Raw genomic sequence first — 25,599 nt, forward strand, 5'->3', positions numbered from 1 at the left:
CTTTGTGAGGAGGATGAGGAGGAGTCAATTGAGGAGGAAGAAATCAGTCCAGAGGAGGGAGGTACACAATGCTCTAGTAGTCAGTATGTAGAGCGAGGGTGGGGTGATGCAGAGCAGGCAGAGATGACGCCTCAAGCAGGGGACAGCGTTTCTTGGCCAGTTGGCAGTCTGCAGCACATGGTTGATTTCATGCTGCAGTGCCTGAGAAATGACCGCCGCATCGCCCACATTCTCAACACGGCTGATTATTGGGTGTACACCCTCCTAGACCCTCGCTACCGGGACAACTTACAAAGCCTCATAACACCGTTGAACCGGGAGCGTAAAATGCGGGAGTACCAAGACACACTGGTGCATTCCATCATGTTCTCCATTCCACCTGAGAGCAGTGCTGCTAGTGCTTTACAAAGCAGCTCAGTGCGTCGAGGCAGTGGAGGAAGCTCTGCACAAAGAGGGAGCAGAAGCAGCGCCTCAGCACAAGGCAAGACCAGTATGGCCCAAATGTGGCAAAGTTTTGTGTCCCTGCCACAAATGTCTACACCATCACAGACGGCTCCAGTCAGCAGGAGGCAACGTTTCTGTCAGATGGTGACAGACTATATGTCTTGCCCTCTCAGTGTTCTCCCACACGGCTCTTCCCCCTTCAAGTTTTGGGTCTCTAAGCTGGATACATTTCCAGAGCTTAGCCAGTATGCATTGGAGGTGCTGGCTTGCCCTGCTGCTAGTGTATTATCGGAACGCATCTTTAGTGCCGCAGGTGGTGTACTAAAAGACCGTCGCATGCGACTATCCTCCGATAACGTTGACTGGCTTACTTTTCTGAAAATGAACAAGGCCTGGATCTCGCAGGAATTTGGCAGTCCTCTTCCAGATTAAATAATTGGTTGGCAAAAGTATCCAGGTCTCCTGTTGTGTTCATGTTTCTACCACCTGAACTGTAATCCCTGGGCTCCAACACCGCCAGTTACTGCTCAGAAGTGCCGTCTGCACAGTCAACACTTGCTCCTGTGTTTTTGGGGTTCAGTAACATCAGCTGATCCCCTGCTGTGTGTCCAGAAATTTCTCCTGCTCCGACCACACTCACACTACTACAGATATTAAACTTGCTCCAATTAGGCCTCTGGCTACACTCTGTTTCTCCTGTAATCCCTGGGCTCCAACACCGCCAGTTGCTGCTCAGAAGTGCAGTCTGTACAGTCAACACATGCTCCAGTGTTATTGGGGTTCATTAACGTCAGCTGATCCCCTGCTGTGTGTCTGGCAATTTTGCCTGCTCTGTCCACATTCACACTACTACAGATATTAAACTTGCTCCAATTAGGCCTCTGGCTACACTCTGTTTCTACTGTAATCCCTGGGCTCCAACACCGCCAGTTGATGCTCAGAAGTGTCTTTGGCATGGTTACTCCCTCATGCCCAGCCTGGTTGCAGCACGCCAGCTGTTTCCGGGTAGTGTCAACGTCACTTTGCCTCCAATACGTTGTCCTGTCGTGTTGCGGTCGGGTTAGCCGACTCTATGGTGCCTGCAGTTTAGGTGCTTCCTATGTGGGCTGCGGGATCTGGCAATGAAGGCTGGTTCCGTAGTGCCAATAGGACATGCTCCCCCTGTAGGACTGTGGGTTTCGGTAAACTCCGGCCGGCTCGCGGCCTTGCAACTTTTTTTTTCATGTGTACCTTCTGCTGCCTATCTGAGTTCCAGTACCATTAGCTGGTTCTTTGGAAGTCAATCTTGAATATGTCCCCCTGGGTTCCAGTAACGTCAGCTGGTTCCAGGCAGAGCCTTTGACTTAGGTGCCTCCTTCTCGGTATCCGAATTCCACCAACGTCTGCTGGTCCTTGGTATTGCTTTCTGGCACAGGTACCTCCTGCTTAGTAACCGGGTTCCAGTACCATCAGCTGGTCCTCGGTAGTTCCATTGGCTCTTGTACCTTCGGCTACCCATCCAGGTTCCAGTACCGTCAGCTGGTTCTCATCAGTTCCTCAGCCTTCTTGTACCTTCTGCTACATTTCCAAGTTCAAGCTTTTTGAAATGGTTTTTGGTAATCACTCTGGATCTCCTTGACAACGACCCTAAAGACGACGACCCTGAAGACCACCCCGAAGAAAACGACGACCCCGAAAACGATGACCCTGGAGACGACGACCCTGAAGACCACCCCGAAGAAGACGACCCCGAAGACGACGACCCTGAAGACCACCCCGAAGAAGACCAAGAAGATGACACAGAAGAAGATGACCAAGAGGACAAAGAACAAGAAGACAACCACCAACATACAGAAGAACAAGAGACAGAAGACCAAGAAGCAGAAGAACAAGAAGCTGCAGAACAAAAAGCAGAAGAGCATTAAGCATAAGACTAAAAATCAGAGCAAAAGATAATATCTAAATTATAAGCAGAAGAAGACTAAGCAGTGTATGAGGGGTGAGTCCGTTCCTCCTCGTGGTGCCCCTGGAAAATACCTGCTGCTGCAGGCAAAACTGAACGCGGACAAATCCTGTTGTAAATCTTTTGTGACAGGCAGAACGGAAGGTGTAATCTTCAAACTTTTATAGATAACAACTACAGGAATGCCTGTCACAAATAAGAATATGATGAAGAAGAAGAATATGAAGAAGATGAAGAAGTAGAATATGAAGAAGAATAATAGTTGAATAAGAAGAATATGAAGAACGTAAAAAAAAGAATAATAGAAAGGTGAAGAAGAAGAAGAAGATGAATAAGGTGAAGAAGAAGTTGATGAAAAAGATGCTGCTGCTGAGGATGATGAAGGAGAAAGTGTGGGAGAAGTAAAAAAGAAGGTGAAGAGCATGGAAGTAGTGAAACATAAATATCTGACAAAATATAAAAAAGCTTAACATAGTCAATAACTTTGTAACTCCGAACGTCTTAAAAAAAAAATAATTCCTGCTATTCCATTTGATTGGGCTAAACCTCTATGCCTTTAATGTCTCCTCCATCTCCCCCAATACATTCTACATTATTCTTAGCTGCTTTCCTTCATGTAGAATTAACCTACAAGGAAAGTAAGGTTTTATTTTCATTCTGATATTTGTGTCCCATTGATTTGCATTTGTTTCCAGTATCGGAATCGGCGATATCCGATATTTTTGGGGTATCGGTCCGATCAAATCCAATCCGATATTTCCCGATATCGGAAGGTATCGCTCAACACTACAATAATTCCTGGTCAACATCATGTGACTACTCTGCTCGTACAGCAACATCATGTTTTGGTGAGACATCAGGGCCAATTGTTTACTGAAGGTAATCTACGAACTGCTGGATTATGGATAGTCGGAGCAAAGAGATGTGTGAGCAAGCTCATCTTCAACTGTGTGACTTGTCGCAAACTCTGTGGCGCGACTCAAAGCCCTAAGATGGCCAATCTCCCATCAGACAGACTTAGTATGGATCCTCCCTTTACCAGCGTTGGACTGGATGTGATCGGGCCGTGGTCTGTGGTTGCACAGCACACTAGAAGAGCCCAAGCCAATGCAAAACGCTGGACAGTTATGTTTACCTGCTTGTCCATCTGAGCGGTCCACATCGAAGTGATTGAATCCATGGACACATCCAGTTTAATAAATTCATTCCGATGTTTCATTGCCATCAGAGGCACCGTGAAACACATTCACTCTGACAGAGGCACAAATTTCATAGGAGCAGTGAAAGAACTCCAAATTCTTTCCAACCTAGACTTTACCAGTGTGGAAAGATGTTAGGCATTGGGTTTCTGCATCTGCTCTGCAGGAATCCAGAGCCTCACATTCTGTGGTCTCCTGCTGTCTATCTACCGCAGAGGAGATTACTTTGCAGCAGATTGCTCCAGAGACTAAGTCCCTCTGTTCTCCTACTGGGCATGCTCACGAGACGATCTCCCATTGGAGATTGGGAGTCTTGTGCCCAGGTCCTGCTCCAGATCTCAATGGTCCATCTCAGAGATCTGGAAGCTTCCGGAAGGTCCCGGCTATAAAAAGCGCGCAAGACCATTTGGCCATGTGCTAGTATAGTCTCTAGTTGCTACTGTGTGACTGATGATGTATGTATGAACCTGCGAATGACTAAGATCCCCTTCCTCTGATATTATGAATGTGTACAGGGACTTAGACTAGAGTCAGCGCCTGCGCGTGGCAAGCCTCAAGCCACGACAGCATCATCCACAGTGCTAGCGTCCGACATTGCACCTGCTTCCTTGCTTTGTCGACTAGCGGCAGTGTTCTACGCCGCGCTGAAGTTGCAGCCCTCTTTGGCGTCCGCAGTAGTGACGTCACACGCACGGTAGGTCTAGACGGACGCAGCTCCTCTGTCTTGGGTCCTGCTCCTGTGACCAGATACCATGTGTGCATTTACCAGAGACCTGTGACACTAACAGGCTCAGCCTTTTGTGTTTACCTCTGCTGACATCTCAGAGATTGCATTTCCGCCATATTGCTCATCTGTCACTACTTAGCAGCAGTGTTCACACTTACTGCACGGTGGACCCCGAGCGGTGAACGCACTTTATTATTTATTTTAATTTAGTGCGTTCCGCCGTTCCTAACAGAAAGATACCTGAGTGAACAGGGATGTACCTGGTGTCAGGATCCTGTCAGCGTCGGCAAACTGCCACGGCTGACAAGGGTGACTTACCCACGCTACGGGAGGGCCTGGGGTCCGATACTGCAGTGAAAGTTCAAGCAGACAGGACCTGTGACACTGAAAGTAGTAAGGAGTACAAGGACCTACAATCATGTGACTGCAGGGGGTGGAGCTTAGTGTCCTACTGCTGCAGATGATGTAATATACTTACTGCAGGGATACTGTAGTAGAGGAGAGGGAAATGCAGGTCAGACAAGCAGAGGTCATACACAGAGAGGGCGGCGCGGTAACAGAGGGACGAGCAGAGAATAGTCAAGTTACAGGCAAAGAGTCATACACAGAGAGGGTAGCGCAGTACAAGGGGGACAGGCAGAACTCGTAACAGGGATGGAACCGGATCAAAACCAAACAAGCAACAAGTTATCAGGCACAAGGCACACATACGCAAGGGGTCAAGTAACTCAGCCGAGGGCAGGAGTATAACTGACACCGGACCTAGGTCGAGTGGCCACAAAATAGCTGCCCTCTGCCAGAGAGAGGCAGAAACAATTAACCCCTGTCTGACCAGGACTGGCCAAAGACAAAACCCCATCCTGGATCATGACACCTGGCCCTTCAATTTACCACACTCTTCTCACATGGAAGGTGCTTGGGAGAGGATGATAGGAATAGCACGCAGAATCTTAGACTCTATCTTCTTGCAAGAAGGTAGCACAAGACTCATACACGAAGGTTTGACTACATTCTTGGCAGAAGTTTCGGCCATAATAAATGCCAGACCATTGACTGCACTCTATAGTAATGCTGAAGATCCAACCATTCTCACCCCCCGCCATGTTACTCACTCAGAAAACTGACACTCCTAGCGCTCCACTGGGAGAATTCAGCAACAAGGACCTCTACAGACGTCAATGGAGACAAGTTCAAAGACTCTCCAATACTTTCTGGGACAGATGGAGAAAGCAATATCTCTCCACCATACAGCCTAGGAAGAAGTGGCAGATCGATAGGCCTAACATCAAACCCGGTGATATTGTGCTCATGAAAGACTGCCAGTCACACCAAAATGAGTGGCCACTAGGCCTCATCACCAAAGTATTCCCAAGCAAGGACAAGAAGGTGCGCAAGGTCGAGGTCAAAGTATGGAAAGCTGGGGAGAGTAAACTTTTCCTCAGACCAGTGGCGAAACTAGTTCTGTAATGAATGAGTCACCGAGGAGGAAAAAACAAAAAGCAAGCTAAGCCCAGAAAACCGGAGAGGTTGGTAACTAGCGAATTGCAGACCCCTGATCCTATCCACAACAACTAGCAGTAGCCATGGAGTGTGCCTACGGTGGTCCTAGACGCCTCATCACGGCTGGAGAATTAAATAAGCCTAAAGAAAGAAAGGGAAAATCTAAACTGCCCCAGAGCAGACCCCAAATCAATAGACAGCCCCCAACATGTATTGTCGGTGAAACAAGATGAAAACACAGACACAGGTAGAAAGATAGGCTGAGCAAACGATGGGGCCCTCGCTAACTAGAAAGGATAGGAAAGAAAAGCTGCTGTCTGCAATCACGCAAAAAACCCTGCCAAAAAGAATGTCCAACACGTCTGATAGAAAAAGGCCCTGAAGTTGCTAGACTTCAAATCACTATATCAGCACTCAGGTATATTCTGAAGACAGAGCAAAGAGATCAACTGATCAGAGACAAAATGGGGATTCAGCCCAGTCCCAGCCAGGGCTGGCTGAACACAGCTAAGTAAACTAAGTAAACCAGGCAAAAACTCATATGAACTATAGCAGAGAAAACTTAGCTTTAGGAAGGCAGGAACCAAACTGGAAACCAGGAGCCACAGTCAGGAAAAATCACCAGCAAGAAACTAGGGAGTCGGCTGCCTTAAATCCAATCAGAAACTCCTGATGTCCAATCGCAGTCCTCTTCCTTAGGTGGCCGGTCTCTGCCATTTAGATCAGCTTCATTACCTCCCTTCACCAACAGAGGGAGTCCAGATAGAGTACTCACTACTCCTCTGTCAGCACAGCCAGCTCCATAACCCCCACCAGAAGCCAGAGGCAAACCCGAAAATGAGCTCACAACATAGTTCTATTGCTTTCGCCAAAGGAGCCTGTAAGTGGCATTAGTTAATGCCAAGTGGGTAGTGTTCTGTGCTATAATTGGGTCACCGAGGAGAGCAAGACCAAGCTAAGCCACAGAAAATCAGAGAGGTTGGTAACTAAGCGGATTGCAGACCCCTGATCCTATCCACATAACTAGCTGCAGCCGTGGAGCGTACCTACGATGATCCTAGATGCCTCGACACAGCCGGAGAGCTAAATAAGCCTAAAGCAAGAAGGAGAAATCTAAACTGCTTCAGAGCAGACCCCAAAGGAATAGATAGCGCCCAAACATATATTGTCGGTGAGACAAGATGAAAACACAAACACAGGTAGGAAAATAGACTGAGCAAACAATGGGGCCCACACTGACCGCCCACTATATCAGCACTCTGGAATATTCTGAAAGCAGAGCAAAAAGAGGCCAATCTAATAAGGGACAAAAACAAACTGGCACAAGCAGTAATGTATAGATGGAGATTCAGCACAGCCCCAGCCGGAGCTGGCTGACCACACAAAACTGAAATAGACAAAACCAGATCAAATGTGAGCAACAGCAAAAAAACACTTAGCTGAGCATGCAGGGACTGAGCTGGAAACTAAGACCTCAGGAGGCAGGAAAAATCACCAGCAGTGACAGAGGGGGTCGGCTGTCTTAAATTCAGTCAGAAATTCCAGATCTCCAATCATCCTCCTCATTATCAGGTGGCAAGCCTCTGTTAATCAGATCAGCTCCTTTACCTCCAGTAACCACCAGAGGGAGCCCAGAAAGAGAACTCGTGACCCCTCTGTCAATACAACCAGCTCCACTACCTTCACTAATAACCAGAGGTAGGCAAGAAAGCGAATTCACAACAGTTCTGCCCTCTGAATAGGGCAAAGAATGTTTGCATTATGTGCTGGGTTAGTTATAGCACCATCTAGTGGTGGCTGAATTAATAGCAGTGTCTTTGATAACATTTTTCAGTCTGTGACTTTAACAGAAGCAATGCACTATGGGATTGAAGCAATGCTTGTGGGTAGGAATCAATGTATTCTGGGACAAAGAAGGGCCATTTTGCTTCTGTGTTTATCATAGGATGCATGTTTTTACGTGTCCTCCATGTTAACTCTCCAACTCGAGTTCGTTATCCAGGTAAAGCATATCTGGTAAGCTTAATCTTTCTTACAATGCAGTATGTGCAGAGAGTTTATCAGAGATGTAATTAGACACCTGTGTTTTTTTATATGTAGGTTGCATCACACTGAATACTTCTGTATTTGTGTTAGCTGTGATCATCTTTCCAATACTTATGTGTTATGATTGAGTCACCGTAGGAGGCAAAAACAGAAATGCTAGCTAAGTCCAGAAAACCAGAGAAGTTGGCAGCTATCGGATTGCAGACCCCTGAACCTATCAACACAACTAGCAGTAGCCGTGGGGGGTTCCTACGATGCCCTAGACCCCTCGATCACAGCCGGAGAATTAAATAGGCCTAAAGAAAGAAAGGGGAAATCTAAACTGCCCCAGAGCAGACCCCAAAGCAATAGGCAGCCCCCAACATATAATGACGGTGAAGCAAGATGAAAATACTAACACAGACAGAAAGATAGACTGAGCAAAGAGGGGCCCAAGCTAACTAAATAGAAAAGGACAGGAAGGCTGCTGTCTGCAATCTGTGAAAAACCCTATGAAAATAAGAGCCAACAGACTGACAGTGAAAAAAGGCCCTGAAGACGCTAGGCTTCAAAAAAGCTATGTCAGTACTCAGGAATATACTGAAGACAGAGCTACAGGCAAAAGGAGATTCAGCTCACCCCAGCAGGGAATGGCAGAATACTGAAAAGCAAGGAAAACAAAAAACAAAACAAAAAGCTAACAGGCAAAACAGAAACTTAGCTTTAGAGGAGCAGGAATCAGACTGGTGTCCTAGAAGTCCACAGAGAAATCACCCGCAGGGCAGAAGGGCGTCGGCAGCCTTATATCCAGTCCGTGACTCCACTCAGCCAGTCATCCTCATTAGACTCAGGTGCCTGATAATCAGGCTCATTACCTTCCTTTACCAGAATAGGGAGTTCACCAGACCCCAGTGACGAAGGGGAAAATGAACTCACAACACTTATGCATGTCACTTGTATTCTTACATTTTTACCGCATGTTCTATACTCTTCACCAAATAAACAAGTTAGACTACAGAGAACAGTCTGCTTATTTTGGAAGACAGAGCTGTGGTTTATGCTGTATGCTAGAGTGCACAACGTTTCAGCGTGCCTGAAGGCAGAACATCAAGGTTTTAAGAAAGACCTACATGTTATTCAGCTGAGCTGTGTCTTTCCTACCACTAATATATTTTTGGGCTAGACTACGTGCCTGAAGGAAGAGGAATGGCCGGTGTCTAAAAAAAGGAAAGCGCTGTGTTATTGTTTCAAAAGATAGTAGGGAGAAATTCTGATCCAACATGTCAGCCACCATGGTGCATCCCTGTTTTGCCAAGGTCACATAATGTACAAGTGTTCAGGTATTCATAAATTTAGGGTTGCCTAGAAATGGCTGAAAAGGAGACAGAAGGCTTTTCCCTCCACAAATTTTTCTCCCTCTCCTCCATGTCAAAATAGTTTGCTACAAAACCGTGTGCTCCCTAATATCATCAGAGAGCTCATCGTTACCCAGATGGATCAGAGCGGTTAGTGACACCGGAGCACAGTTCTTATGCGGCAATCTTAGTCGGCTGCCAGGCCATGCCTCCCCTCAACGCCGATTTTTAATGGCGCTGAGAAATAAGTGTATAGCGCCCCCCCAGGATCAGAAAAGAACATGATCAGGGCCTGTCTTTATGGTCTCCTGTCACGTGATATTCACCGAATCACGGAGATCACAAAAAAAGAGAAAAGTCATATGTAATATTAATTTCTCTCTTCTCTGATATGTTCTAGCATATCATAGAAGACAGAAATGGGTCCCCTTGGCACATCCCTATATGTTTGCCATTCCCAAACCCACCTGCTCTGTCCCCTAGTGCTCTGTGTCATCTTCCTGGAAAAAAATGATGGGTGCATGTGTAAGGAGGAAGACCGGGCTGTAGGTACCTACATTGAATCGGGTCCAGAACTGTCAAGGCTGCGTCCCATGTTGCCCGGGGAAGAAATAGGGAAACAGACAGGCCCTATGACCCGGAAAGAGAGGGTGTGTGTGAGCCAGAAGCTAAGGGGAAAGCGCGCGAAGCGGCAGGCAGTTTCCCGTCATCAGGGAGAGTGCAGGAGGGTGAGCAGCTCACTCCGCACCCCGAGCCTCGGTGCTGTGACGTACGGCAGCCGACATCTCTGGGTAACAGCAGCGGGACAGCGAGGGTAGAGAGTGCCACGTGCCCAGTGACACTTAAGACTGTGCACATGCAAAGAATCGTGGGCCGGCTACAGGACATTGGGTCGCGGTACTGTATGCCGGACAGCACACCTCAGCCCACTCTTGATTTTGGGAATGCTGCAGCTGTATTTGCTTTAGCTACACAGGCTCATGGGCTAGGGGCTCAACGGGTAAAACCGGAGACTGGCCGTTGCCACCAGAAGCTGGACCGTCATCTGTGGGACCCCATCTGTGGACACTACCCCAGCCATCGCCGGTACTACAACCCCCAATGGATTATCTGCGGTGGAGGAACATAAGTTTGATAATTTGACTGCTGTTATCTTACATTTTCTCTTTTCAATTTAACTGTTTATCTCCCTGCGAGTAGTTTCTCTTTTGTGTCAATTAAATAGTTATATTGTTAATCCTTACTCTGCCTCCCTTGCGTCACTGCATACCGCAACCTGCATACATTTGGCGTAGTCGGCAGGATGCAGTCTACGGGTGCAGAGACAGCAGACCAGGTGGTCATGGGTGCCCCAAGGGCCAGCTTGCCACTGGAGGCCATGCTCAGCAATCTCCCAAAGTTTACGAGGAGCAATTCACTGTTGTGGGACTGGACTGAGTGGGTTAAAGGGATGCTGAGGATGCACCCTATGACCCCTGCTATGCAAGCAGAGATTGCTGTGATGGCCCTGGATGGGAAGCTAGATGTTCCGTAATGTTTTGGCCCCAGTACTAGCGGAACACCTTTACCAAAGTGTGACAAATTGGAAGAGATGCATGGAGACCCCACTGATATTGGAGAATTGTGGATGCGATTGTTTAGCCACGTTCAAAGGGAGGGTGAATCTGTGACCCAAAATATGAACACGTTGCAAGAGGTGCACACAGTGATCGCTAAGCGGTATGACGTGGGTGTGGGACTCCCGATGTGATCTTGAGAGATAAACTTGAAGCGGTGTGGTAGGGGGCCGGGATTGGGGGGAGGACCACTGCTTAACCTGTTTGGACGCCGTTGACACCAGGCGACTCAAAGGACAAGGCGGAGACAGATTTCACATGTAACAGTTCCGGATTTATTCATCGTCCTCCTGACGACCACCAAACACGCACCGCAGCTTCTTCACACTGTCTCCAGGCCCGGATACCGGCACCTTCGTTCCAGTCACAGTAACGCACCTTGCGGATCTTTCACTGGAGGCTGTCCTAGACCAATCTACCCCCAGCGCTTCACCTGTCCGAGGTCGTCGTCCAGTCGGTACCCCCGGGCCCTCACTTGTCCTGCGGTGATCTTGAGAGATAAACTTGAAGCTGTGTGGTAGGGGGCCGGGATTGGGGGGTGGACCACTGCTTACCCTGTTCGGACGCCGTAGACAACAGGCGACTCAAAGGACAAGGCGGAGACAGATTTCACATGTAACAGTTCCGGATTTATTCGCCGTCCTCCTGACGACCACCAAACACGCACCGCAGCTTCTTCACACTGTCTCCAGGCCCAGGTACCGGCATCTTCGTTCCAGTCACAGTAACGCACCTCGTGGATCTTTCACTGGGGGCTGTCCTAGACCAATCTACCCCCAGCGCTTCACCTGTCCGAGGTCGTCGTCCAGTCGGTACTCCCGGGCCCTCACTTGTCCTGCGGTACGCCACCTCGCCTGTCCTGCGGTCCGTCGGGTCAGGGCCACCCCCCTGACTGTCTCTTCTCTGTCCGTCCCCTGGCCGAGCTCTTCTCTCTTCCCTGTCTTCTTCTGAGCTCCTCCCGGGACTAAACTCCTCTCGAGCCCTGCCTACTTCTATTTATCCCCTCTCTCACAGGGGAATTCCCCTCCCGGGCTCCTATCTCCCCACCCCCATGGCTAAGCATATCCTGAGCCATAAGCTGATGTATAGTCCTACACTACTCTCCCCTGCCATCTTATGGTCATTTCTCAGTACTACACCCTCCTATCCTGCCTTTCCTAGTTGTCACCCTTCTATCCTGTCAATCTCCGTCTCCGATGTACAAACCGTCCCTTCCTACTGCCAGTCACGTCTGTCCGTCAAGTCACCTTCCCCACAGCGGGCCTCAGAGATGCACCGCTTAAGCAAGCCTTGTGGGAGCGCCTGCTTACTAATCTGCGCTTGACTTTCCTAGAGATCGGGGTAAAAGTGTGTGCGTGAGAGCAGGAGCAGGGGACGGCAGCCTTGGCTGGGGCGATGCAGAGCAGGGAGATACCCACCTCGCTCGCAACTGAGCCAGGGTGGGCCAGCGAGAACTGGAAGGAAATACAGGAAATGCGGGAAGAGTGGTCTCATAAGGGCCCCTCCTGTGGCTCCAAATCCATCCAGAGACAGGACTGACCCTGGGTCTCACTTACCCCTTTCACAGCGCCAGGAAATGGGGCAACTCCAGACAGAGAGACAACCGACCTGTTTCAAGTGTGGGGACATTGGACACTATGCCCGAGGGTGCATGAGACGGGGGCGGTCACTTCACTGGCAGCCGTTAAAGTAGTGATCTCCGTGGCTGGGGGATGTTGTCTGGAGCCTGAGCAGCAAAGGAGGAGAGAAGGCAGTCCCGAAAGTTTAATCTCCCTGAGCTCCCTCGTGTGGGCTGAAATGGACAGTCGAGCTGTCCGCTGTCTAGTCAATACCAGCTCCAAGGTGATCACCATGCCAGAAATGTATTTTAGATGTCATTTCCCTGAGGCAATGCAGCCCGAGGGGGGCCCAGTGATCAAGTTATCGGCAGCCAACCAGCTGACCATCCCGGTCGCGGGGGTTGTCCGGATGCAAATTACAGTATGCAACAAAGATGTGGGCCAGAAGGGAGGGAGTCATGTTGACCATCGGGGACCCTGGCAATGGCCCTGCATTGACTTTGGGGATGAATGTGCTAAAAGAATTCGGGACTCTTTTGATCAGCGAGTCGCCAGACGCTTTTCTGGACCGATGGAGCCCACGAACCCCCCAGAGGAAGGTATTTCAACAACTGATTCGAGTTGCCCAGGCCCAAGAAACATCGAGTGAAGGTAAAATTTCAGGAAAAATGATAGTCACTGCCACTGCTAAACTCATCCTACCACCTGGGCAGACTGTGCTCACACTGCCTGTACAATCCTGCACACCCCTCGAAGGGGTGGTAGTCCAGATCGAGCCAGCCTTGATAGACCAAATACCCTCGGTACTCATTGCTTGGACATTAGCTATTGTCCACGATGGTAACATAGTGGTGCAGTGTGTCAATCTGGGGGAGGACAGTCTTACTCTCTCGCCCAAGAGTCAAGTGGCACAGGTGCTGGGCATGCCAGAAGAATTGATGCAACCGGAGGCCGTCCAGTTGGCAGTGAAACAAGGAGACCCTTGGACTGTAGCCGTTTCCATGACCCCAGAGTACCCGCCTGGATGTGTGAAGGAGGGGCGTTGAATCTTGGAACAGTGCGGGCCGAATTGACAGGACTCTCGCCGCAACAGGTGTAACAGGTGGAAGCTGTACTGGAGCAGTACCGGAATGTCTTTGCCTGTCATGAGGATGACTTTGGGTGTATAACCCACGAAATACCCACATGGGCCGACTACAGGACATTGGGTCACGGTACCGTATGCCGGACAGCACACCTCAGCCCACGCTTGATTCCGGGATTGCTGCAGCTCTATTTGCTTTGGCTGCACAGGCTCATGGACTAGGGGCTCAACAGGTAAAACCAGAGACCGCCTGTTTCCGCCAGAAGTTGGACTGTCGTCTGTGGGACCCAATCTGTGGACACTACCAGAGCCATCACCGATACTTCAACTTCCAACGGATCATCCGCAGTAGAGGACCATAAGGACATGATAAGTTTGATAATATCTTACATTTTCTCTTTTCAATTTAACTGTTTATCTCCCTGAGAGAAGTTTCTCTTTTGTGTCAATTAAATTGTTATATTGTTAATCCCAGCTCTGCCTCTCATGCGTCACTGCATCCTGCAACCTGCTTACACATGCACAGTACTCCCATCGAGATCTGCTGGCCTGTACCCAGCAACAATAGGAGATTTATCCTATCAGTTCCTTTTGATCACTGTGATAGACCCGATCACAGTGATCAAAATGAAAAACTAGGAAATCAATAAAATCTGACCTTGATATTACCATTTTACAAAATGATCTTGATAAGTTGTTTGAATGGGCAAATACTTGGCAAATGTGGTTTAATGTAGATTAATGCACTTAGGACGTAGTAATCCTGTGGCTGTATATACATTGACCATACTTTGGACTACAGAACAGGAAAAGGACTTGGGTATTCTGGTTACACGTAAGCTGAGCAGCCATTACTCAATGCCAAGCAGCAGCCGCAAAAGCAAGATTTTAAGCTGTATGGAAAGAGAGATAAAGTCCCGCATTTCCAACATATTGTTACCCCTTTATAAATCACTTGTGAGACCACATCTAGAATATGGGATCCAGTTTTGCGCCCCACATTTTAAAAAATGACATTCAGAAGTTAGAGTCAATTCAAAGGCAAGCATCTAGATTATTACAAGGGACGGAAGGCCTCTCATATAATAAGAGGTTGAAAAAGTTGGGCTTGTTTAGCTTAGAAAAAAGACGCCACAGAGGGAATCTCATTTATATGTATAAATATATATGTGGGCAGTTAAAAAGGACTGGTACATGACTTATTCCATCCAAGGACCATACTATGGACCAATGGGCATTCATTATGGGTGGAAGAAAGGCGATTCTGACAGCTAAATAGAAAGTATTCTTTACAGTTAGAACAGTCAGACTGTGGAATGCCCTACCACAAGAGGTATTAATGGCAGACACTATAACAGATTTTAAAAAAGGGCTGGATAATGTAATCAATACACATAACATTGAGGGTTATAGTTGATTTGTGACGAAAAAACAATTGGTGGAGAAAGGTTGAACTTGATGGACCTAGGGCTTTTTTCTACCTATGTAACTATGTAAACCCTCCTTTGTTACCCCCATAGTTAGATAAAAAATTATAAATTACATTTTTTATATTTTTTTCCATTCTTTGCAGTTAGGGTTGGGGATAGAGTTAGGGGTTGGATTGGGGCATGTCACTCGAGCACTCACTATACACGTGAATAAAATCCTTGAGGGGTGTGGTTTCCAAAATGGCATCACTTGTGGGGGTTTCCACTGTTCTGGCTCATCAGGGGTTCTCCAAGTGCGACATGGGGTCCGCTAATTATTTCAGCAAATTTTACATTCAAAAAGTCAAATGGCGCTCCTTCCATTCTGAGCCCTGCTGTGCACCCAAACAGTAGTTTTCCTCCACAAATAAGGTATCGACGTATTCAGAAGAAATTGCACAACAAATTTTGGGGTCCATTTTCTACTGTTACCCTTGTCAAAATGAAAAAGTTTGGGTTTAAGTTAAATTTTTTGTGAAAAAAAGTTAAATGTTAATTTTTTTCCTTCCACATTGCTTCAGTTCTTGTGAAGCAACTGAAGGGTTAATAAACTTCTTGAATGTGGTTTTGAGTACCTTGAGGGGTGCAGATTTTAGAATGGTGTCATTTTTGGGCATTTTCTTTTTTTTAACAATTCTTTATTTTAACCTTTAAATGTACAGTAAACTAAAGGAACATACATTTTTTAATAGACTTGCATAGTTTTGGTACACAACGTATACTCCTTTTAGGAACATAAATTAAAAATACAAGTCAAAACAAAACAAAACAAATGGCGAAATCAGGTGACATTTACATAAATTGAGACTGATCTAAAGACTCAAAACATCATGACTACAATAGAACTTAAATTTCAGACTCAATGACAAATTTTGTAATAAAAGTTTTGGAGTGGTCACGGTGGCATCAGAACACAAAGTACAATACTAAATGATTAAGAGAGACTCGGAGGGAGGATAAAAACCTCCCACGTGTCTAAACCTTTACCAAATTTGTTTGTCCAAGGGGCTCATATCTTTAAGAAAAGTGGATGAGAGTGCAAATTCCTCCAATCTATAAATCAAGCAAACCAAATGTGTAGCCATACCGACCAACAATGGCAGCAGTTCATGTTTTCTCGTTTTATAATTTGTTGAAGGGTGGGACAAAAGCACTTCCAAGGCTGTCAGATCCAAAGTCAGGATGCCTAATGATTTTAGTATCTTATTAATATCTTCCCAGAATTTTTTCAGATTGGGACAAAACCAACATATATGTGACAAATTTCCTCTATGAGCCTTGCATCTCCAACACACAGCTCTGGCAAAAATTAAAAGATCACTGCAAAATTTTCAGTTTGTCTGATTTTTCTCTTTACAGATATATTTTTGAGTAAAATGTAAATTGCTCTTTTATCCTGTAAACTACTGACAACATGTCTTCGAATTTCCAAACACTAAATTTTGTATTTATTTTCAGAAAATGAGAAATGGTCAAAATAAAAAAATATGCAGTGCTTGCACACCTCAAATAATGCTAAGAAAGCAAGTTCATAATCATTTAGAAACAACAATACTAATGTTTTAACTCATGAAGAGTTCAGAAATCAATATTTTGTGGAATAACCATGATTTTTAATAGCAGCTTTAGTGTGTCTTGGCATGCTTTCCACCAGTCTTTCACACTGCTTTTATGTGACCTTATGCCACTCCTGGTACAAAAATGTAAGCAGTTCTTCTTTGTTTGATGGCTTGTGCCTATCCGTTTTGCTCTTGATTACATTCCAGAGGTTTTCAATGGGGTTCACGTCTGGAGATTGGTCTGACCATGACAGGGATTTGATGTGGTGGTCCTTCATCCACACATTGATTTACCTAGCTGTGTGGCATGGCACATTGTCCTGCTGGAAAAACCAGTCCTCAGAGTTGGGGAACATTGCCTGCGCAGAAGGAATTAACTGTTTTTCCAGGATAACCTTGTGTGCGACTTGATTCATATGTCCTTTATAAAGATTAACCTGCCCAATTCCAGCCTTGCTGAAGCATCCTCAGATCATCACCGATCCTCCACCAAATTTCACAGTGGGTGCAAGACACTGTGGCTTGTGCGCCTCTTCAGGTCTCCGTCTAACCATTAGATGACCAGGTGTTGGGCAAAGTTGAAAATTAAACTCATCAGAGAAGATTACCTTACTCCAGACCTCTATGGTCCTATCCTTATGGTCTTTGGCAAACTTCAGCCTGCCTCTCCTTTGCTTCTCATTGATGAAAGGCTTTTTTCTTGCTTTACATGACTGTAAAGCTATGAGTCCCCTTAGTGGCTGTCCTCTTAAAAATCCAAACTATACATGATTGGTATCTACATACTCCTACTGGCTTGGAGAATCATATCACCTGGTCAATTTTACCATATAATGAAAATGGTAAATATATATAAGAAAACAGTTGGGCTCCTATCTCCCCGCCCCCCATGACTAAGCATATCCTGAGCCATAAGCTGATGTATAGTCCTGCACTACTCTCCCCTGCCATCTTGTGGTCATTTCTCAGTACTACACCCTCCTATCCTGCCTTTCCTAGCTGTCACCCTTCTATCCTGTCAATCTCCGTCTCTGATGTACAAACCGTCCCCTCCTACTGCCAGTCACGTCTGTCCATCAAGTCACCTTCCCCACAGCGGGCCTCAGAGATGCACCGCTTAAGCAAGCCTTGTGGGAGCGCCTGCTTACTAATCTGCGCTTGACTTTCCTAGAGATCGGGGTAAAAGTGTGTGCGTGAGAGCAGGAGCAGGGGACGGCAGCCTTGGCTGGGGCGGTGCAGAGCAGGGAGATACCCACCTCGCTCGCAACTGAGCCAGGGTGGGCCAGCGAGAACCGGAAGGAAATACAGGAAATGCGGGAAGAGTGGTCTCATAAGGGCCCCTCCTGTGGCTCCAAATCCATCCAGAGACAGGACTGACCCTGGGTCTCACTTACCCCTTTCACAGCGCCAGGAAATGGGGCAACTCCGGACAGAGAGACAACCGACCTGTTTCAAGTGTGGGGACATTGGACACTATGCCCGAGGGTGCATGAGACGGGGGCGGTCACTTCACTGGCAGCCGTTAAAGTAGTGATCTCCGTGGCTGGGGGATGTCGTCTGGAGCCTGAGCAGCAAAGGAGGAGAGAAGGCAGTCCCGAAAGTTTAATCTCCCTGAGCTCCCTCGTGTGGGCTGAAATGGACAGTCGAGCTGTCCGCTGTCTAGTCAATACCAGCTCCAAGGTGATCACCATGCCAGAAATGTATTTTAGATGTCATTTCCCTGAGGCAATGCAGCCCGAGTGGGGCCCAGTGATCAAGTTATCGGCAGCCAACCAGCTGACCATCCCGGTCGCAGGGGTTGTCCGGATGCAAATTACAGTATGCAACAAAGATGTGGGCCAGAAGGGAGGGAGTCATGTTGACCATCGGGGACCCTGGCAATGGCCCTGCAGTGACTTTGGGGATGAATGTGCTAAAAGAATTCGGGACTATTTTGATCAGTGAGTCGCCAGACGCTTTTCTGGACTGATGGAGCCCACGAACCCCCCAGAGGAAGGTATTTCAACTGATTCGAGTTGCCCAGGCCCAAGAAACATCGAGTGAAGGTAAAATTTCAGGAAAAATGATAGTCACTGCCACTGCTAAACTCATCCTACCACCTGGGCAGACTGTGCTCACACTGCCTGTACAATCCTGCACACCCCTCGAAGGGGTGGTAGTCCAGATCGAGCCAGCCTTGATAGACCAAATACCCTCGGTACTCATTGCTTGGACATTAGCAATTGTCCACGATGGTAACATAGTGGTGCAGTGTGTCAATCTGGGGGAGGACAGTCTTACTCTCTCGCCCAAGAGTCAAGTGGCACAGGTGCTGGGCATGCCAGAAGAATTGATGCAACCGGAGGCCGTCCAGTTGGCAGTGAAACAAGGAGACCCTTGGACTGTAGCCGTTTCCATGACCCCAGAGTACCCACCTGGATGTGTGAAGGAGGGGCGTTGAATCTTGGAACAGTGCGGGCCGAATTGACAGGACTCTCGCCGCAACAGGTGTAACAGGTGGAAGCTGTACTGGAGCAGTACCGGAATGTCTTTGCCTGTCATGAGGATGACTTTGGGTGTATAACCCACGAAATACCCACATGGGCCGACTACAGGACATTGGGTCACGGTACCGTATGCCGGACAGCACACCTCAGCCCACGCTTGATACCGGGATTGCTGCAGCTCTATTTGCTTTGGCTGCACAGGCTCATGGACTAGGGGCTCAACAGGTAAAACCAGAGACCGCCTGTTTCCGCCAGAAGTTGGACTGTCGTCTGTGGGACCCAATCTGTGGACACTACCCCAGCCATCACCGATACTTCAACTTCCAACGGATCATCCGCAGTAGAGGAACATAAGGACATGATAAGTTTGATAATATCTTACATTTTCTCTTTTCAATTTAACTGTTTATCTCCCTGAGAGAAGTTTCTCTTTTGTGTCAATTAAATTGTTATATTGTTAATCCCTGCTCTGCCTCTCATGCGTCACTGCATCCTGCAACCTGCTTACACATGCACAGTGCGCCCATCGAGATCTGCTGGCCTGTACCCAGCAACAATAGGAGATTTATCCTATCAGTTCCTTTTGATCACTGTGATAGACCCGATCACAGTGATCAAAATAAAAAAATAGGAAATCAATAAAATCTGACCTTGATATTACCATTTTACAAAATGATCTTGATAAGTTGTTTGAATGGGCAAATACTTGGCAAATGTGGTTTAATGTATGTTAATGCACTTAGGACGTAGTAATCCTGTGGCTGTATATACATTGACCATACTTTGGACTACAGAACAGGAAAAGGACTTGGGTATTCTGGTTACACGTAAGCTGAGCAGCCATTATTCAATGCCAAGCAGCAGCCGCAAAAGCAAGATTTTAAGCTGTATGGAAAGAGAGATAAAGTCCCGCATTTCCAACATATTGTTACCCCTTTATAAATCACTTGTGAGACCACATCTAGAATATGGGATCCAGTTTTGCGCCCCATATTTTAAAAAATGACATTCAGAAGTTAGAGTCAATTCAAAGGCAAGCATCTAGATTATTACAAGGGACGGAAGGCCTCTCATATAATAAGAGGTTGAAAAAGTTGGGCTTGTTTAGCTTAGAAAAAAGACGCCACAGAGGGAATCTCATTTATATGTATAAATATATATGTGGGCAGTTAAAAAGGACTGGTACATGACTTATTCCATCCAAGGACCATACTATGGACCAATGGGCATTCATTATGGGTGGAAGAAAGGCGATTCTGACAGCTAAATAGAAAGTATTCTTTACAGTTAGAACAGTCAGACTGTGGAATGCCCTACCACAAGAGGTATTAATGGCAGACACTATAACAGATTTTAAAAAGGGCTGGATAATGTAATCAATACACATAACATTGAGGGTTATAGTTGATTTGTGACGAAAAAACAATTGGTGGAGAAAGGTTGAACTTGATGGACCTAGGGATTTTTTCTACCTATGTAACTATGTAAATCCTCCTTTGTTACCCCCATAGTTAGATAAAAAATTATGAATTACATTTTTTATATTTTTTTCCATTCTTTGCAGTTAGGGTTGGGGATAGAGTTAGGGGTTGGATTGGGGCATGTCACTCGAGCACTCACTATACACGTGAATTCTGATTTGGCTTGTATCCTAAGTCATACTACAAGACTCGTTAAAGGGTTGATTGTGACTTGTAGGATCGCTACTACCAATAGGTGGCGCTGTAGAGTAAAAGTCCTCTTTCTTTCTGAAGAGGCAATTTGCATATACACGTGAATAAAATCCTTGAGGGGTGTGGTTTCCAAAATGGCATCACTTGTGGGGGGTTTCCACTGTTCTGGCTCATCAGGGGTTCTCCAAGTGCGACATGGGGTCCGCTAATTATTTCAACAAATTTTACATTCAAAAAGTCAAATGGCGCTCCTTCCATTCTGAGCCCTGCTGTGCACCCAAACAGTAGTTTTCCTCCACAAATAAGGTATCGGCGTATTCAGAAGAAATTGCACAACAAATTTTGGGGTCCATTTTCTACTGTTACCCTTGTCAAAATGAAAAAGTTTGGGTTTAAGTTAAATTTTTTGTGAAAAAAAGTTAAATGTTAATTTTTTTCCTTCCACATTGCTTCAGTTCTTGTGAAGCAACTGAAGGGTTAATAAACTTCTTGAATGTGGTTTTGAGTACCTTGAGGGGTGCAGATTTTAGAATGGTGTCATTTTTGGGCATTTTCTTTTTTTTAACAATTCTTTATTTTAACCTTTAAGTGTACAGTAAACTAAAGGAACATACATTTTTTAATAGACTTGCATAGTTTTGGTACACAACGTATACTCCTTTTAGGAACATAAATTAAAAATACAAGTCAAAACAAAACAAAACAAATGGCAAAATCAGGTGACATTTACATAAATTGAGACTGATCTAAAGACTCAAAACATCATGACTACAATAGAACTTAAATTTCAGACTCAATGACAAATTTTGTAATAAAAGTTTTGGAGTGGTCACGGTGGCATCAGAACACAAAGTACAATACTAAATGATTAAGAGAGACTCGGAGGGAGGATAAAAACCTCCCACGTGTCTAAACCTTTACCAAATTTGTTTGTCCAAGGGGCTCATATCTTTAAGAAAAGTGGATGAGAGTGCAAATTCCTCCAATCTATAAATCAAGCAAACCAAATGTGTAGCCATACCGACCAACAATGGCAGCAGTTCATGTTTTCTCGTTTTATAATTTGTTGAAGGGTGGGACAAAAGCACTTCCAAGGCTGTCAGATCCAAAGTCAGGATGCCTAATGATTTTAGTATCTTATTAATATCTTCCCAGAATTTTTTCAGATTGGGACAAAACCAACATATATGTGACAAATTTCCTCTATGAGCCTTGCATCTCCAACACACAGCTCTGGCAAAAATTAAGAGATCACTGCAAAATTTTCCATTTGTCTGATTTTTCTCTTTATAGGTATATTTTTGAGTAAAATGTAAATTGTTCTTTTATTCTATAAACTACTGACAACATGTCTCCGAATTTCCAAACACTACTGTAAATTTTGTATTTATTTTCAGAAAATGAGAAATGGTCAAAATAAAAAAAAAATGCAGTACTTGCAGATCTCAAATAATGCTAAGAAAACAAGTTCATAATCTTTTGGAAACAACAATACTAATGTTTTAACTCATGAAGAGTTCGGAAATCAATATTTTGTGGAATAACCATGATTTTTAATAACAGCTTTCATGTGTCTTGGCATGCTTTCCACCAGTCTTTCACACTGCTTTTGGGTGACCTTATGCCACTCCTAGTAAAGAAATGTAAGCAGTTCTTCTTTGTTTGATGGTTGTGACTATCTTCTTCCTCTTGATTACATTCCAGAGGTTTTCAATGGGGTTCAGGTCTGACCATGGCAGGGATTTGATGTGGTGGTCCTTCATCCACACATTGATTGACCTATCTGTGTGGCATGGTGCATCGTCCTGCTGGAAAAACCAGTCCTCAGAGTTGGGGAACATTGCATGAGCAGAAGGAATCAATTGTTTTTGCAGGATAACCTTGTATGCGGCTTGATTCATACGTCCTTCACAAAGATTATCCTGCCCAATTCCAGCCTTGCTGAAGCATCCCCCAGATCATCACTGATCCTCCACCAAATTTCACAGTGGGTGCAAGACACTGTGGCTTGTACACCTCTCCAGGTCTCTGCCTAACCATTAGATGACCAGGTGTTGGGCAAAGCTCAAAATTATACACATTAGAGAAGATTACCTTACTCCAGACCTCTATGGTCCTATCCTTATGGTCTTTGGCAAACTTCAGCCTGCCTCTCCTTTGCTTCTCATTGATGAAAGGCTTTTTTCTTGCTTTACATGACTGTAAAGCTATGAGTCCCCTTAGTGGCTGTCCTTTTAAAAATCCAAACTATACATGATTGGTATCTACATACTCCTACTGGCTTGGAGAATCATATCACCTGGTCAATTTTACCATATAATGAAAATGGTAAATATATATATATAAGAAAACAATTGGAGAATTGCTCTTAACATTTTTTGGTTTTACCGTTCCTCACCCTGTAGAAAACAAGGGGAGGAAAAAGCGTAAAATGGCCACAGTGTGAAGCGGTTCAATGTCGTAGTCCCACTTTGCGAATAACTACCATATACTGATGCCGCTCTGCCGGTGTTGGCGCCATGTCCCCTGGGAGTCACATGACATTATGGTGCCACGTGAGCCCTGCCGCCGATCAGTGGTCGCTATTCAGCTGCCCTCAGACGACCTTGGACACTGATGAGCAGGCAGCGTAACAATGCCACACTAGCCCCGGATGAGCCGGCATGGCATCGCTGGACCGGCACCTGTGGGGAGACCAGTTTTGTAGGTTTGTGTCTTATTTTACAAGGGGGCCACTACACATAAAAGGGGGCTGTCCAAGTAGTGCACAAGACAATAACACTGCCTCTCCCCTGGAAAACGAGGAAACGCACAGATGGAATAACAAAAGGCTGTCAGCAAACGTGCGAGTGAGAAAGGACAACATCTCTGTCCTTAAAGAGTTAATTGTTGTGCCCCAGAAGGTGAGCAGCGCTGTGGCCGGGGCAGCTCCCTCCGCGGGCACTGGTGCCAGGCATGAGGCATCACTTGTCCATGTGGCAGATGATAACTTCCACACTGGGCAATGACAAGCGCTGCGCCGCACAAGGCGCTGCCACATCCACTTGGAGGGGAAAAGACAACGGCCAATCAGCAGACGCTTCACAACCGCCAATCGTGTCCCCAACAGGAGAGCCAATCACGCTGCGGATGACAAGTCAACTTGCGATGAACTGGTGTACAGCTGGAGTTGTTCTGCAGACAGAGCTGCGCGCTGGTGTGAGTGACACTGCTGGAGCCTCGAGCGCCGACACTCGCATCAACGCTGGATTCCTGCGCTCAGCCGTAGCTGCAGTCCGGCTGCAATGGAGCCCGTCACTGGGATTCTCACCTGTGCCGCCCTGTGCTGGACGATCGTTCTACCGGCCAGTTGTCTGTACATTTCCAGAGACGAAGGTGAGTGGCGCTGCCCGTCTGCGAGCGCTGTGCTGCTGGGCAGGGTGCGGGCGGCAGAAACGCTTCCGAGCCCCGCGGCTTCTAGCCTTGGAAAGTTTCTGCTGCTAAAACTTGGTGGCACTAGTCCTGGGAGGGTGTGTGGCGAGTTGTCTGCAACGCAGATAGCCAGCTGATAACGGGCAGGACTGGAGGCTGACATCTGCACGGGGAGAGTGCCGGGGGCTGACATCTGCCCTGACATCTGCACGGGGAGAGTGCCGGGGGCTGACATCTGCCCTGACATCTGCACGGGGAGAGTGCCGGGGGCTGACATCTGCCCTGACATCTGCCCGGGGTGAGTGCAAGGGGGCTAACATCTGCACGGGGAGAGTGCCGGGGGCTGACATCTGCCCTGACATCTGCTCGGGGTGAGTGCAAGGGGGCTAACATCTGCCCTGACATCTGCCCTGACATCTGCACGGGGAGAGTGCCGGGGGCTGACATCTGCCCTGACATCTGCACGGGGAGAGTGCCGGGGGCTGACATCTGCCCTGACATCTGCCCTGACATCTGCACGGGGAGAGTGCCGGGGGCTGACATCTGCCCTGACATCTGCACGGGGAGAGTGCCGGGGGCTGACATCTGTCCTGACATCTGCTCGGGGTGAGTGCAAGGGGGCTAACATCTGCCCTGACATCTGCCCGGGGTGAGTGCAAGGGGGCTAACATCTGCCCTGACATCTGCCCGGGGTGAGTGCAAGGGGGCTAACATCTGCACGGGGAGAGTGCCGGGGGCTGACATCTGCCCTGACATCTGCTCGGGGTGAGTGCAAGGGGGCTAACATCTGCACGGGGAGAGTGCCGGGGGCTGACATCTGCCCTGACATCTGCACGGGGAGAGTGCCGGGGGCTGACATCTGCCCTGACATCTGCTCGGGGTGAGTGCAAGGGGGCTAACATCTGCCCTGACATCTGCCCGGGGTGAGTGCAAGGGGGCTAACATCTGCCCTGACATCTGCTCGGGGTGAGTGCAAGGGGGCTGACATCTGCCCTGACATCTGCCCGGGGTGAGTGCAAGGGGGCTAACATCTGCCCTGACATCTGCACGGGGAGAGTGCAAGGGGGCTAACATCTGCACGGGGAGAGTGCCGGGGGCTGACATCTGCCCTGACATCTGCCCGGGGTGAGTGCAAGGGGGCTAACATCTGCACGGGGAGAGTGCCGGGGGCTGACATCTGCCCTGACATCTGCTCGGGGTGAGTGCAAGGGGGCTAACATCTGCCCTGACATCTGCCCTGACATCTGCACGGGGAGAGTGCCGGGGGCTGACATCTGCCCTGACATCTGCACGGGGAGAGTGCCGGGGGCTGACATCTGCCCTGACATCTGCCCTGACATCTGCACGGGGAGAGTGCCGGGGGCTGACATCTGCCCTGACATCTGCACGGGGAGAGTGCCGGGGGCTGACATCTGCCCTGACATCTGCACGGGGAGAGTGCCGGGGGCTGACATCTGCCCTGACATCTGCACGGGGAGAGTGCCGGGGGCTGACATCTGCCCTGACATCTGCCCTGACATCTGCACGGGGAGAGTGCCGGGGGCTGACAT

General features: G+C 47.4%; 1 protein-coding gene across 3 annotated transcripts in view; it reads left to right on the forward strand.

The window, feature by feature from the left end:
- Positions 1-23,781: 23,781 nt before the first annotated feature.
- Positions 23,782-25,599, forward strand: part of LOC141087889 (A disintegrin and metalloproteinase with thrombospondin motifs 2-like) — an 851,362-nt gene continuing 849,544 nt past the window's right edge. For 2 of the 3 annotated variants that reach the window (XM_073573737.1, XM_073573739.1), the window contains exon 1: positions 23,783-24,013. In XM_073573737.1, the coding sequence (XP_073429838.1) occupies positions 23,923-24,013 (91 nt within the window). In that variant the 5' untranslated portion in view covers positions 23,783-23,922. Of the gene's footprint in view, positions 24,014-25,599 lie in introns of all 3 variants that reach the window. The other variant, XM_073573740.1, reaches the window with a different exon arrangement.

This window comes from Dendrobates tinctorius, unplaced genomic scaffold, assembly GCF_039654945.1.
Source record: "Dendrobates tinctorius isolate UK_male_01 unplaced genomic scaffold, ASM3965494v1 ptg000036l, whole genome shotgun sequence".
Lineage (NCBI taxonomy): Eukaryota > Metazoa > Chordata > Amphibia > Anura > Dendrobatidae > Dendrobates > Dendrobates tinctorius.